This window comes from Lipotes vexillifer, unplaced genomic scaffold (assembly GCF_000442215.2).
Source record: "Lipotes vexillifer unplaced genomic scaffold, Lipotes_vexillifer_v1.1 scaffold90, whole genome shotgun sequence".
Taxonomy (NCBI): domain Eukaryota; kingdom Metazoa; phylum Chordata; class Mammalia; order Artiodactyla; family Lipotidae; genus Lipotes; species Lipotes vexillifer.
Window position 1 is genome coordinate 5,471,827 of NW_006782310.1, and position 15,851 is coordinate 5,487,677.

The following is a 15,851-nucleotide window of genomic DNA, read 5'->3' on the forward strand; positions in this document are numbered from 1 at the left end:
GAAGCAGGAGGCCTGTGGTGGGCTGCCCTGGGAGGCTGGCACCAGGGGTCAGCCTCGGGGTGCAGGTGGAGGGAATGAAGGACGGGGCACTAGAGGCTTTGTGGAAGAGGATGGGCGACAGTGACTCAGACACAGGACCAGGTGAAGGACGTAGTGAAGGTCACTCTTGCTGGTCTGGGCTTTGACCCTGAAAGAGGATTGAAATGGATCAGGATTGATGATGGCTAAATCCCTAGACAGGACGCATGCTTCCGGGCACGGAGAACTTTGGCTTGTTCTTGCAGGCGCTGCTCCAGTTTATTGTGGGAGGGGAGGAGAGAGTTGGACAAGCCCGCGTGACCCACCCCTCGTGTCGGGCAGGACAGCCGCCAAGTCACTTGAGGGGTCAGTAGCATCCAGTGGAGTCTGTTTTAATTATGAGGAAGAGCATTTAAAATACCTCTTGGATAAAATCCAGAGATTTAACAATTCAATTTCAGATATGACTTTAATCCTTATTCCTTCCTTTGCGAAGTGGTTGGAAGTGCTCTGAAAACATGTAGCGTCATTTGTGAAGATAGCTTCCCCATTATCTCAGGATGCCCAGCAGCTTGCTTCATCCCGACTTATGGGGGATGTGGGTGTGGGTGTGTCCGTTGGTGTGAACTGAGTTCTACTGAGAATGGGGGCAAGGACATCTCAGGCTCAGAGCCACCCCTGAGTCTGTGTGGGTGGCTTGCTGCACGTGGACGCTGGCTGAGGAGGGAGGGCTGAAATCTGAGCGGTGCTTCCCTCTCAAGCTGTTTGCCATGGGGCTTTGTCTCCCTGGAGGTGGGCATCTTTTTCTCATTTGCACAAAGGCTGCAGTTGGGCTGGGCCTGCTCAGGCATCTCTGCAGGCTCCTAGAATGACGGGGACTCTGTAGGTGGGGGGCTAAGGGCTAATGATTCCCAGGGAACCCCTGCCTTCCCATAAATGCTTCCTGCGCTGGAGCCTGGCCTCTCCAATGCCAGGTCCCAGGCTTCTTCCGTCTTCCATGCTCCCGTCCGCGTGGCTTAATTCCTCATGCTCATGAGATGTCTCACTGCTGTCTCTCTGGGCCTCGCATCCACATTATAGGCAGGAAGAAGGAGGAAAGGCAAAAGGCGTGGCTCACTGGGTCTCTCTCTTTTTAATCAAGAAAACAAAAACCCAAACTGCCAGCCTTACCTGCCAAGGGTCCAGGGAGGTGACTGATTTCACTGACATATTACCAGCCTGAAAAAAATCAAGTCCCTGTTGGTGAGCAGGGAAGAGGGAATGGATGTTGGACAGGCTCCCTGTAGCACCTGGAGGGGTGGACACCCCGCACCCCAACGTGGGCATCGCAAGTCATCACATCTGTCTTCATTGCCTGTAATCAGCATTTTGTCAAACCTTTTCTCATTCCTTCTTAGCCTTCTATACACAAAATAATATTTTAAAGTAGATTTCAGCTAAATTTCAGGGGCTCCTGATAAGCTTATTTGCTTAAAAATATGGAAGACAAGCTTGCCCTACAGAGTGAGGGTGCATTTATGCCGCGTGTCCCCGGGAGCTCACAGTTCCAAGCCGACGAGCACATCCACGGGAATTGTTCCTCCTGGCTACCAGGCGGCCAAACAGCTGGGATGCTTTCGGTTATTTTCTTCATGAAGAAATTGTAATTTATTCCCAAATGCATATTTAAGGACCTAAAATAGAATGTTAGCAATTGAGTTTGGAAGGGCTCAGTAGGACTTAAGGGGCCGCAGCCGTTTTTCCTTGCCAGCTCCCAACCTCCTGCGCTACAGCGACCAGCTTCCCTGGGTGGCTCAGCTGCTCCCGGGCCCAGCCTGGTTCCCTTCCTCAGAGGAGAGGCTGAGGCCTCAGCACAGGAGGCCGACCTTGAGCAGCTGTCAGCTGCTCAGCTGGGGCCTGCCTGCAGGGGGCTTCTGAGCAGCTGATTCATGAAGCTCCCCCATATGGCCGCCAAACCTCCAGCTTCATCCCTGGCAGTTCTCTGGAACTAGACAAAGGCACTTCTCCTCTCCTTATATTCTCTCCCAGCCCCAGGCTAGTCCTAGACAGTCTTGAGGGTCCAGCTCAGGTGGCAGCTTCTCCAGACCCTAACCCCCTCCACCACCAGGTGAGTTAGTTACCCCACAGCTGGGTGCCTCACACGGTGAGCACACCCCATCACTGTGCTGGACGGGTCTTACCCATCCTCGTCACCCCAGGCTTGTTTCATGAATCAAAATCATCATCCTCCCAGCCCTGTGGCCTCAAGGGAAGCTGCGCAGCACAGGGAGCTTGCTGGCCGACCCCCCTCCACCTGACCCGGTTGCCACCCACCCTTGACTTCCTGAGAGCTGAAGGGGAAAGCTGGGGGCCTTGTCACAGCTCTGGGCAGAGGTGAGCATTGGCTCAGCACCTCACACCTTCCTGGCTTCTGGCCGTGTGCCAGCCCGGGGCTGGCCGCAGGGACTGCCCCGAGGATGCCAGACCAGCAGGGAGGCCACATACATCAGGGCTCTGTAGGGACATGGTCCCCCTCCTCGGCCTCTTTGCTAGTTTATCCCTCACTCCTCTTCACCCACCCACTGGGCAGCTGCCCAGACGGCTGAGTGTAGCAGGAGAGGCGGAAGTGCTCAGGTGTCGGGGCGGAGGATGTTGGAATGATGAGAGGAGCCCCTGAGATGCAGAAGGGCTGACCAGCCAGAGATGCCGGATTCCCCTCTGGCTCCCGTCTCCTTGGTGCGCGGACCAGCTTTCTCCATCTCTGGGCACACACCACACGCTCCAGGGCCAAGCAAGGCACATTCCGACACCTTGCAGCCTGCAGGAAGGGAACTCTGAGAGGTTTGAGTTTCGTTTCCACTGCTTCTATGGAAAAAAAACAGTTTTTGGTTTTTTTTCCCTTGCAAAATATCACATTTTTCCCAATTGAAGGCAAATCAATTTTATTTTGTAACGTGTCTGACTCGCGAAGTTCCATTGCTTCCCTGCTCTTGGCGGCCTCTTGGAACTAATCCCTGATCTCTGCTGTGCTGAGAGGTAGCCAGTCCTTCCCTGAGCTAAACTGAGGGCATTTGTTTTCATGTCTAAGTAAGTTGTGAGTTTGCTTTTAATAGAGGACCAAAGATGATGCATTAATCTTGGATTCTCCTTATTTTATCACAAGAAAACTGCTGCAGATGGAAAAAAGCAGGAGATCATCGTCCTGGATTCCAAGAGGAGCAATGCTATTAATATTGGTCTGACGGTACTGCCCCCTCCCAGAACGATTAAGATAGCCATTTTGAATTTTGATGAATATGCCTTAAACAAAGAAGGGATTGAGGTAAGGGGAGCTCTGTGGAGCGTTATTTGTGTTCTGTAATACGTTGCATATGTAAACATTACTGTGTCCAATGTGACTTTCTCCACAGGGTGGCTTGCCATTTTTCTGTCTCAGCCAGAGTCTGAATAATGTTAATAATTCTCACATCTTGTTTTTTAACTTCTGGGGGGAAAGAAGGCCCACTTTGCCTAGGAAATTCAGAGATCCTCACTCTCTGGAACATTTACTAACTTCCTTCTGACCACATTCCTCCTACCTCGACGTGGAAGAAGAATTTGACAACCTCCACATGGGTGGGGCTGGGATGCCTTCTTTCACATCATTTCAAACCAAATACGTTTAATGAACAGTCTCAAAAGTAGGGTTTTCCATACGTGCTCACTCCGTGTTAGCGGATTTGTTTCTCTCTTGGCACCCTTTGGGGTGTGTAGAAATGGGTTTCATTTGATCAGCTGGAAAACCCAAGCCAACTGAGTCTGCAGCATTTGTTAATCTGAGTGGCACAAGTGGAGAGAGATTGGGTGCGTTGGCTATGACTACATGGCTGGCAGGCGGCCCAGCTGGCGCCACAGCTCCCCTGCTCTGCCAGGGTCCAGTGCCCTTCCACCAGGCCCTGCTCATCCTTCGCTGTGGGCTGGTGCCTGTCTGTAGGAAGTTACATCTCCTGTTCTTATAACAGAGAAAGAGTGAGTGAAACCAATGGCTCAGCCCACAGATTCCTACAGATGGGTGGATGGCCTGGAGGCTCACTGGGTCAGAGTGGGGATCTGAAGACACTGCTTCGTGACGTTGGGTGACACCCACCCCATCCTTCTATTGGCAAAGAGCCCTGGATTCCTTTAAAGGCTCTCCATATTTGATATTCCTTCATACCCAGTCTTATTTGAAAGCCTCGAGAGTGAAGGAAGCCAAGGAAGGCTGGCTGCAGTGAGGGAGAGCGGGCTTTGGCGGGAGAGTTGAAAGTGAGGAAGGCCTGGGGGGCTGTGCCCTACGCGTCTCCAGCCCTGAGTGTGGTAGGGGGCACTGGGGCCCCTGGGGCAAAGTGATGCCTGAACCCAGGAGGACAGCCGTGCCTTTGTGCTTTGGAAAGCAGAGACCTCCACAGGAAAAGCCGTGTTCCAGAGGTTTGTACTGGATTGAGTACAAACTCCAAAATCCATGCCTACCCAGAACCCCAGAATGTGACCTTATTTGGAAATAGGGTCTTTGCAGACATGATCAAGTTAAGATAAAGTCATCCTGGAGTAGGGTGGGTCCTACTCCACTGGCTGATATCCTTCTAAGAAGAGAGAAGTTTGGACGTAGACACAGAGAGGGGAATGCCATGGGAACACAGAGGAGACACAGGAAGACACACAGAACAGAGCACCGTGTGATGATGGAGGCAGAAATTGGAGGGAAACGTTTACAAGCCAAGGAGCATGAAGGACTGCCGGCAACTACCAGAAGCGAGGACAAGGCAAAGAAAGGTCCTCCCCTCGAGTCTTCAGAAAGAGCATGGCCCTGCCGACACCTTGATATTAGACCTCTAGTCTCTCAAACAGTGAGAGAATAAGTTTCCTTTGTTTGGAACCCCTGAGTTTGTGATGCTTTGTTATGGCAAACCCAGGAAACCAGTACGAGGCCTAAGCAACTCTGCCCTGAGAAACACACACGCAGCCTGTGCCAGGAGCAGGTACGATGAGGGAAATGGCACTTCTCTCTGGCTGGAGGGGAGGTGGAGCCCAAGCCCTGGAGTCAGGCCATGCAGCACAGCAGGTCAACAGAGCCAGGGAGTGAGGGCACGTGGCAGACCGGGGAGGGTGTAAAAAGGAGAGAGCAGGTGACAGTAGGCAAATACAGAGAGGGACACTGAGGCAGCTGCCAGACAGCGAGAAAGAAGGGAGCAGGCCCAGCCTCAGTGTGAGGCACCTCCACCCTGGGACGCACAGAGCAGCAAGAGAGGAGGGCATTGGGCAGGTGGGAGCTGCCAAGCGGGACGAACCAAGTGCAAAATGTCTCTCACATAGGACAGACAGAGTAGTAGGCCCTAGTGCACGTTCTGGCCATCCTGTTTACTTCACAGGATCTTTTAAAGACTGCAAAAGCTTCAGATTCATACATAGGCTCCAAATGCAGCCAGGGCCAGCTTGATTGAAGGAAAAAATGACAACTTCCCCTTTTAAAAATATTTCCCCTTATTGCCATGAGAACTTGAAAGTCCATCAGGAGAGGTGGATGCCTTTGGTTTTGCCTTTTTTCTTTCCTGAAATGTCAGTCTCCCTGGGTGGGGAGAGTTTCAGATACAATAAGTTACTTAGATTTTAGAATGAATCAAATTATTTTTTCCTTTTCTGACTGGTTTCCAGCTGAGCACCTTTTTGATCCAGGAAGGAATGATGATAGGTACAATAATGATGACGGATATAGGAGCAGCACAGCACTAAACTTGACTTTCCTAGGTTTCCTCCTGTGGGCCAGACACCAGGTAGGTGCTTCACACAGATGCTCATCAGACCCTTACGAGGTACATACTATTATGTTCTTCATCTTAAAGATGAAGAGGGTGAGTTCCAACGTTTGTCTGTGTCCAAGCTCACAAGCCAGCAAGAGGTCGAGCTGAAATATGATTTCTAGAGCCTGAGTCTGAACTGCAATCCACAGGCCAGCCCTGGCGGCGGCCAGCCCAGGTGGGCTGTCTGGGCCTGGGCTCACCCACCGAAAAGAATAAGAGGGAATCTGCAAGGGGAGTGAGAAGATGCATGAGGCAACGCGGTCCACATCACAGCGCTGCCTATGGTTTTCCTCTGGGAGTAGCTGGCATATGAAATGAGGTACAGTGAGAGGACACAGCCATAGAAAACACTGCCTAACCCTTCCTGAGAGCTTATTGTGTCATGAGTGCTCGGTAAATTCATATATAGTCACAAGACATGGAGTTACACATTTTTACCACAGTTTTTGTTGAAAGCAAGGTTTATCAACTGTCACTGTTGCCATTCTGGGCTGGACAGTTCTTTATTGTGGGAGCTGCCCTGTGCATTGTAAGGTGTTCAGGATCCCTGACCTCTGCCCACAAGATGCCAGTGGCACCCATCCAGGGTGACAACCAAAAATGTCTCTTAGACTTCATCAGTATACCCTGGGGACAGAATCACCCTGATTGAGAGCCCCTCATCTGAAGCTGCCTGGGCAAATCCAGAGACTGTGTATATTTTCAACTCTTGTCAGCTGTAGCTGAGAATCCAGAAGAAACCAGTCCTTGTGGGGAAGACAGAACCCAGGCCCTCCCAGCTGTTACCTGCTGTCTCTGGCCACTGATCCCAGGGGCCCAAGGGGTAGAGATAGTCTTCATCCAAGTGCAGAGCTACTCCCCAAAAGCTTATTGTCTAGGCTTGTTGTTCAAGAGTTAAGTCAGGGCTGAGAAGAGATGTAAGTTGTGTCCTTACAGATCTTCACTAATATGATTTCCAGCTTATGCCCAAATGGCCTTTTGCCAAACCGTCTGCTTCTTGGATGCAGGCCCTGTTGCGTGGCACCACGGCTTAATGGGGTCATTCAAAACAAAACCGCTGTGTACCTGGACATGATTAGGATGTATTCACTGGCATCCTGTTTGTCAACCCCAAGTTTTGTATCTGGTTCATCATGAAAACCCATGGGGGTAAGTAACTGCATTAAGGAAGTCGTTTTTCATAAGTATTAAACTTTAGAATATGATTTAGGGGCATCTCTAAGTATTATTAATGATATTTTCCCAAGTAAGACATCGCTGAGGTATCACAGATGGAAGTAGGAAGGGTTTTCATTTTTCTCCTTGCTTTTCTCATTTTTAGAGTCTGTGTTTACTCCGAGGGTAACACAATTGAATGGCCCCAAACGACATTTAACTTGGCCCTGCTTGGCTGCCAGGCCAGTCAGCATCCTAGAAACAGAATTTCCCTTTGGCCGCCTGGACAAAACTGCAGTATCTTCTCAAGCAGTTTGTGTTGGGAACCCCGTCCACGGGTCCCTGAGTGAGCGCTGGACACGCGCACATGAGCCTGAGCGCAGGAGCCCATCAGTGGGTCCACAGTGCCAGGAATCAGAAAATGTCCCAGTGACTGGGCACCTTAGCCACACTGGTAGTTTGTGGAATCGCCATGAGCATGGAGGTGGTGCTAGAAAGTAGGAGGAGCCCCTGGGTGGTTCTCCAGCGCTGCCTTGGTTATCCAGCCTAGCTTCAGGCACTGCATCTTCATCTGTAAATTTGGTGCATAATTTCTGCCTTACATGCCTCACTTGAGTAATCATAAGAACGAAAGAAGATACTATCAAGAAATAAACTTGAGAAGTTAACTAAAAAAAAAAAACAAAGCCCCTCCCTGAGATGAAGTGCATGAAGAGAATGCCATTGTCTCATGAGACTGCAAGTTGCATCCAAGCCCTGCATAAAGGCTCCAACTTTCCGCTGTTAGATTCTCATCCAGAGTCATAGCCAGGGTTCTGTTCAGAACTCAGGAGATATGGGGATACATGTATATGTATAGCTGATTCAATTTGTTGTAAAGCAGAAACTAACACACCATTGTAAAACAATTATACTCCAATAAAGATGTTAAAACAAAAAGAACTCACAAGACATGATAATTACTTAGTATGGTCTCATCTGCAGGTGAATGAGATGGCCAAATCCCAAATCATTTGCTTCTGTAAAAAATAAGTAAGACTTATGAATTTTCATCTGAAATATGATTTTCAGATACAAAAGCAAGCATACTTAAAGCAGTGCTGGAGAAACACTGTCTGGAAGAAAGCAAAAAAACACTGAGATTATTATGTCATGGGCCTGTTTGATGTTTTACTCCCTGTGAAACCAAGTGGTCATCACAGAAACATCAGTAAGTCTACTGACATGGTAAAGAGCAAATGAAAGGTATGCTCCTTCCCTTGTCATCTGCTCATGGAGAAAAGGGGCCATCACCTCATAGGAGGTAGCACTGACCTCCTGTCCCCGTCTTACGGCTATTTTTATTGTCAGTGATGTGTAAAAAAGAAGTAAAATAAACTGGCAGATGGTAACCTCATAAATCTTCAGTAGTGAACAAATGGTTTAAATTAGAGAAAGGAAAAACAAAAGAGTGTTTGATTACTTTCCCAAAGGAAAAAAGCAAACAAAAATCATCCCAGGAAAATGCCTTCTGAAGAAGGGGGAAAAGCGTTGACAACTTTATATTTCGGAATTCTTGTACATGCTTAAAAGAATTTGAGCATTAAGAAAATTAAAATACAAATTCTTAGTTAAGTTTTTCTTTTGAAAACCAGTTGAGTTCAAATGCTGGGTGTTTTGGAAGAAGCGACATCTGCTTGGATTGTTTTGGTCCTTTTTAAATACCATCTGTGTGGACAGGTGGAATCAGTAGCATCAGCCTGTGGGAGAACAAGGAGGATCGTCACTGAACGTCTCCCCGATGCTCCATTCCACCCACATAATCTGTGTTTGGGGCCGTGATGAAGAGGATGTTGGAAAAAGAGGTATCTAGGGCTCACCACCTGTGACCTCACTCTGACCACAGCCCAAAACAGGTCTTCAATACAGTTTGTCATCACTGGCTTCTGATAAACTCCTGAGACAGCCCTCCCTGATAACACTTTCAGAAGCCTAGGACAACTGCTACCCCACCCAGATACATCCTAAGGCACAATCATGTAGATATCTGCATGTTTGCTGATTCTGGTGTCAAGTGTCCAGTCTTTTATTTTGGCTTTTTTTAAAAAAATTAATACAGAATAAAGTTGACTTTTGGAGGGAGTCCAGGTCTATTGAGTTTTAAAACATATATAAATTCATGCAATGACCACTGTAGTCAAAATTCAAAACAGTCCCATCTCCCAAAAATGCTCTTGTGCTGTCCCTTTCTAGTCACACCCTTAACCCACCCCTAGCCCCTGTTAATGACTGATTGATTCTCATCACTATGGTTTTGTCTTTCTGAGAATGTCATACACAAGGAATCATACAGCGAGTAACCTTTTGAGATTGGCTTCTTTCACTCAGTATGATCGATGCCTCTGAGATTCATCCAAGTTGCAGTTTGTATCTACAGTTGGTCCCTTTTTATTGCTGAGTATCATCGCATTGTAGGGGTGTACCACTGGCTGTTTGTAAATATAAATATTCACCCGTTGAAGAATATTTAGCTTGGTCCAGTTCATAGCAGTTATGAATAAAGCTACCACAAATACTCATGTACAAGTTTTTGTGTGAATACTGTTTTAATTTTTCTAGGGTAAATACAAACAGAATTGCTGGGTCATGTGATAATTCTATGTTTAATCTTTTGAGGAACTGTACCTTGTCTCTTCATTCTCTTAACAGTGTCTTTCACAGAGAAAAAGTGTTTAATTTGGATGAAGGTTAATTTATCAACCTATTCCTTTTTCGTATCATGTCTAGAACTTCACTGCATAACCTGTGTCACAAAAATTTTCTCCTGTGTTTCCTTCTAAAAGTTTTGTAGTGTTGCTTCTTACTTTTAGATCTGTGATCCCCTTTGAGTTAACTTATGTAGAAGGTGGAAGGTTTATGTTGAGGTTCACTTTTTGCATATGGATCCCAGTTGGTCCATCCAACACCATTTGTTGAAAACACTACCATTTGTCCACTGAACTGCCTTCATACCTTTGTCAGAATCACTGGGCCATATCTGTGCAGTCTATTTCTGGGTGCCCCGTTTTGTCCCACTGGTCTCTGTATCTATCGTGCAGCCCATGCCACACTGTCTTAATACCGCAGCTTTATTGTAGGTCTTAAAGTCAAGTGGTATGACTCCTCCAAGGGTATTCTTTTTCAAAATTACTTTGGCTTGGCTGTTTTGGTCCTCTGCCTTGCCATATAATTTTTAGAATCAGCTTGTCTATATCCACAAAAAAATCATGCTATTTTGATTGGAATTGAGTTAAATTTATACATCAATTTTGGGAAGACTAACATCTTGACTATGTTGAGTCCTTCAGTCTGTGAACACTGTTCCTTCTCTCTTCATTTAGATCGTCTTTAGACGATTAGATTGCTTTCATCAGCATTTTCTACTTTCCAAATGCAGATCCTACACGTGCTTTGTTAGATTCATACCTGAGTATTTCATTGTAAATAGAATTTTTTTTAAATTTCAGTTTGTAATTGCTCATTAGTAATATATAGAAATAAAATGGATTTTTTTGTGTATTGACCTTATATTATGCGACACTGTTTAACTCATTGTTTCATAAGTTTTCTGTATATTCCTCAAAATTTCCTATGTAGACAATTATACCATGTGTGATAGGAAGAGTTTTATCTTTTCCTTTCCAATCTGTATGTATTTTAAAAATTTTATATACCTGGCTAGGATTTCCACACAATGTTAAATAGGAATGGTGAGAGTGGACACCCTGTCTTGTTCCCATTCCTAGAGGGAAAGCATTCTCTCTGGCACCATTAAGTATGAAATGAGCTGTAGGGTTTTTTTTTTAATAAATGTATCTTATCAGGTGGGGGAAATGTCTTCTATTACTGGGTTGCTGAGAGTTTTTTGTCGTGAATGGAAATTGAATTTTATCAAAACTTTTTTGAGTCAATTGAAATGACTGTGTGAATTTTCTTGTTCACACTGTTAATCTGGTAGATTAATTGCATTGATGAATTTTTTTCATATTGAACCAACCTTATGGCTATTTTAAAATATATTTCTATATAAAATATAGCAATAGATTTATATATCTTAGTATATTGGCATTTATTTATATACTTTAAAATATTTTGTTAAGGAGTTTTGCGTCTGATTCATCAGGATATTGGTATGTAGTTTTCTTTTCTCGACTAGATTAACTTTGTCTGGTTTTTGTATCAGGGTCATTCTGGTTTCATAAAAAGAATTAAGAATTGTTCCATCACTTGTTGGAGTTCAAGCCACAGATTCTGACCCACCTTCTGTGGACTGTTGTTCCAGCGTCAGCTCAGTTTTCAAAGTTTTCAAAGACCAGTTCAGGTCTCAAAGTCTTCAATGTGCTTTTGAAGGTCAGATTCACACATGAACAGCTCAAGAAGCTCAGAAGTTCTTAAACAGCTTTTTGTGCCCTTGCTTTGCAGGCTCTTCGTGTTTCATGACCTCCCCACTGCTTTCTGGTTTTCTGGGGCCTTCCTTTCTAGTCCTCCAGTGAAAGCTGGGTCTTTAGTTACCTCACTTTACCATGCACTTGCTAGAACTGTGCCCATGTCTGGGGCCAAGCAGAGAGAAGATAGAAAAGAAAAGCATAAGGGGTTTGCCCCACCTCTTGGGACCACAGCTCCACTGACTGGAGAGGAATGTTCCTTTCTTCTGAGTTTTAGGACCTGCCAACCTTGCTGCCACCGCTAGGAGACCCTTTCCCACACCTCGAGTCAGAACTAGAGGGCTCCCCTGGCGTTCTCTCTGTCTGCACCTGATACCCTCTTCCAGATTTTTGGGCTACCTGAGCCCAGGCTAGGGAATACCAGAGGAAAAATAGTCAACTCATTACCAGTTCAGTTGAACTTTCAGTTCTGGTCTTCTTCCTCAATCCACCTACCACTATTTCTTTTTTTTTTAAGTCTTCAAGTAGCTGCTCCAAGCCTGCTGTCCAGGATGTGTAGTTGCATTTAGTGGGACAGACGGAGTATTGCTTACTCTGTCTCCCCCAGAACCGGAACTCCTTCCCACACTTTATCCAGATGGTTGCTGCTGTAGAGCAGTAACCAAAGCCACTTAGAATTAATGAATTAACATAAGTTACCGAAAAGTACGGCACAATGTGTATTTCTTTGCTTTGATACTCTCATTTGATAAATGAGAGAAAAATAATGACACCTTCTCTTTCGTAATGCTGTATGTTAAATGTCATGTGATGGGAATTTTTACCTTCTTTTAAAATGTAATCACTAAGGAATTTGAACTTATATGAGTCATAATCCTTCTGATGCCTGTTTGCTCCCTCTGCCTTCCACAATTGACTTTTACCAGAAACAAATAAAAGCAGAAAGTGATACTCTTTCCATTAGTAGGTAAGTATTGCTGTTTATAAGTATCGTCATCATTTTTTCCTCAGTCAGACTTGAGCTGAGCTTGATGTTAAGATGTTTTCATTTCTATATAAAATTTGAAATATACTCGAAATATTTAAAACAATTAAAGTTATAATACGGCCCATGTACAAAAGTTAGTCTGAGCTCTTGGTAAAAGATTTATTTTTGTAAGCTCTTAAATTAATCTGTGAGAAGATTATATTCTTAACACGTTTTACTCTATTTCTTAGGGAACAGGGAGCTGTTCTCTAATCTTCTATCTTATTCTTTCACCTTTCTCTCACCCCCCCATCCCTTTCTTGCCTAGAATGTCCTTCATGTACAAGACCAGGAAATTTAGGGCAAGTTGCTTATGAAACAGGAGATTTAAAGAAAGAGAAAGAATGTTAAAACAAATGAATGTAAATTTAGATGCTACGTAGGGCTTTTCTACTCTAAAGTTTATTTGGTATATAGCAGCTGTATATGATAAGACCACTGACAGCAGAGTATCTCTACTACCTGGTTGGGAAGTTACCGTATGAATTTGGAAACATCGAGGGGTCCATCACTAAGAATATACTGTATCATTCCATCTTTCCAGAAAATTCTAACCATGATTCCCACTGAAGAAGAGAAGCAGAAAATCCAGGAAGCGCAGCTGGCCAACCCTGAGGTGCCCCTGGGCAGTGCAGAGCAGTTCCTCCTTACACTGTGCTCCATCAGCGAGCTCTCGGCTCGGCTCCACCTCTGGGCGTTCAAAATGGATTATGAAACTACAGAAAAGGTAGGCACTTAGGAAGAGAGGCAGCCAGTCCTATGTCCCCAGAGTTGAGAACGGTCATTTTTTTAACGGTGAACATAGCAAAGTATCATTCCTGAGACAGGGTTTGGAGGGTGAGGGTTTGATAGTGATGGGGTCGTGTCTACACTGAGTGATGAGCAGCCTACCAGTGAGGGCTTATTCTAAAGTGTCTGTCTGGCACCAGCCTCAGATACTTGACTGTTTAAAAAACAAACAACAAAAAAAAACTATCAAATGTTTTTCTGCCTCTATATGCTCATTGTAGAAAATTTAGACAATACAGAAAGACACAATATGGGAAGTGACTTGCAATCCTGCTATCTGATGATGGTCACCTCACTGCCATTGACTGTGGCAACCAGCAGGTCACTGGGTCCCTTTGAGAGAGTATCGCAGTAGAAAATCTGAGATGAACAGATTGCAGGAGGTTGAGAGGAGAGTACAAGGAAAGGGACCTTGACAGTGAAGGCACGGGAACACTCATCCCGAGTAGGAAGTGGAAGAAGCAGGTGTCCTCTCTGGTTGGGTGAGAGGTGAGTATTTTTTGCAGGCTGAGAAAAAGGAACCATGGAGAGGACAAGGGAGGGAGGGATGGTGAGCTGGAGGTGAGCTTGACTGAGAGCAAGTGCCCGGAGGAAGTGGAGAGGCTGTGTGGGCTTCCTCTTTCCGCAAAGGAGGGAGCACGGTCCTTTCTGAGGGCCAGGCAGGTAGCAGTGGGCTAAGGCTGCTTCAGGAGGAAACTGCTATATTTGACTCCATTCGAGAATCAGGCAGGGCTGAAGAAGCCTAGAACTGCTAGGGCGACGTGGTTGCAGAACCAGTCAGCACGTTCAGATGATTTTCTGGAGAAAAGTGAGGTAACTTCAGGGAGAAAACAGGTCATCGAGTCAGCCTTGGCCGGGGGCTGGGAGGGCCTGCCTAGCAGAAGCGAGGCTGGAGAGAACGCAGCTGAAGCTTCTGGCTTTGGGGTCCATGCTTGGGGAGAGCCTCAGTGAGGACGCTGAGGTGGGGGGGGGGGGGTTATAGAGCAACAAGACAGAGGGAAGGGGAGACTGAGGCCATGAGGCCACAGGGCAGGCTAGACACCTGAGAGAGTGGGAGTTTTGAAGAAAGTTGGAGTAATGAGGATGATGGCCTTCTAGAAAGTAACCCAGGCCAAGAGGTGGCCAGCCACAGAGTGCCAAGAGGGAAGGTTAGGAGACCTGGGTCCAGGGACAATGAGGCCACAGTTTCCAGTGTCATCTGCCTGGGAGGAGAAAGGAAAAGAGGGAGACTGGTTCAGGTGCTGAAGGAAAATGCAGGTGAAGAGTTTCATAGACATCAACCGTGGTCAGAAGAGAGAATGGGAGGAGTGTCTAGCCCGAGTGTCCTGCTTGAGCTTTTTGGGAGATGGGCAGGAACAGGGGAATGACAGAGCAGATGTCACCCAACCAAGCTCCTGTGAGCCACAGGTACCCAGATGGTCTCCACTGAGGAGACTTTGGGGCTACACTTTCTCCTGCTGCCCTTCTGCCATTTTCCACACCTGGGAGCATGTGCCCATCACGTGGGATTGCCTTATACTGGGAGAACTCCACCGGTAATGACCTTGTACCAAAATGAAAAGGAACAAAGTAAAACCAAAATTTACGCTCTCTATCACCTTCTTCTAACTGTTTTTTTGATTGAAAGGAAGTGGCAGAACCACTTTTGGACCTGAAGGAAGGAATAGACCAGTTGGAGAACAATAAAACCTTGGGCTTTATCCTGTCTACTCTCTTAGCCATTGGGAACTTTCTAAATGGAACTAATGTAAGTCTTTCCCATCCCTTTCCTCACAAAATCCCTGCCCTTCACTTGCCAGTGGAGGTCGTACCTCTGGTCCTCCAAAGCACAATTGAACAAGCAGTTTTTGTGTTTTGGGGTGAAAATCTAGAAGTTTTGTCCTTAAAATATCAGGGCCTATTTATTCAAGCCTGTATCTTGCTATAAATAAGAAAACTTAGAAGAATAAGCACTTTATTCCTTGTGAAGCTTGGCTCCTCCCAAAATTGACTTTGGAGCTATTTTCTTCTACCCTGTTTTTTTCTTTTTCTCTTTTTTCCCCTGAGCTTATCACTTAAATATTTGTACTCATACACATTATAAACAAACTTCTTTTTGTTTGTTTTAATGGCCTGTCTTCGGCCAGGAAGTAGAAATGCAGCAGGGAAGGGATTAGGGAACTTGCAGATACCTACATGGCAGAGACCCCGCCCCCTTCGCCTCATCCCAGCACCCTGATTTAGGAGCAGAGCCCTGGGATAGTCCGTGGCTGATGGGCGTGGTGGGAAAGGGCTGGAGGCTCATTTTGCCCTCAGGGTGGCTGGTCCGCACGTGTGATCAGCTAAGGATGACGGAGCGTGTGGCCTGAGATGCTTCACTCACAGAGGAACCAAATATTGGGCTCCTTCAAGACAGCATCGATTCTAAAACCATTTGGGCCTTTCTGAGAACCTGCGTGAAACTTGTTCTTCCTGTCTTTTATTTAATGTTCCCCAAACAGGCCAAAGCGTTTGAGTTAAGCTACCTCGAGAAGGTTCCGGAAGTCAAAGACACGGTGCACAAGCAGTCACTTCTCCACCATGTGTGCACCATGGTGGTGGAAAACTTCCCGGACAGCTCTGATCTGTACTCAGAGATTGGGGCCGTCACCAGGTCAGCCAAGGTATGTCTGGGGCTCGGAAGAG

The 15,851-nt window shown here is 46.1% G+C and overlaps 1 protein-coding gene across 1 annotated transcript in view; it reads left to right on the forward strand.

Moving 5' to 3' along the window:
* FHOD3 (formin homology 2 domain containing 3) overlaps window positions 1–15,851 on the forward strand; it is a 517,118-nt gene that overhangs the window by 454,752 nt on the left and 46,515 nt on the right. Inside the window, 4 exon segments of the mRNA XM_007455216.1 lie at window positions 3,161–3,319; window positions 12,943–13,125; window positions 14,815–14,934; window positions 15,668–15,829. Of these exon segments, the coding sequence (XP_007455278.1) occupies window positions 3,161–3,319; window positions 12,943–13,125; window positions 14,815–14,934; window positions 15,668–15,829 (624 nt within the window).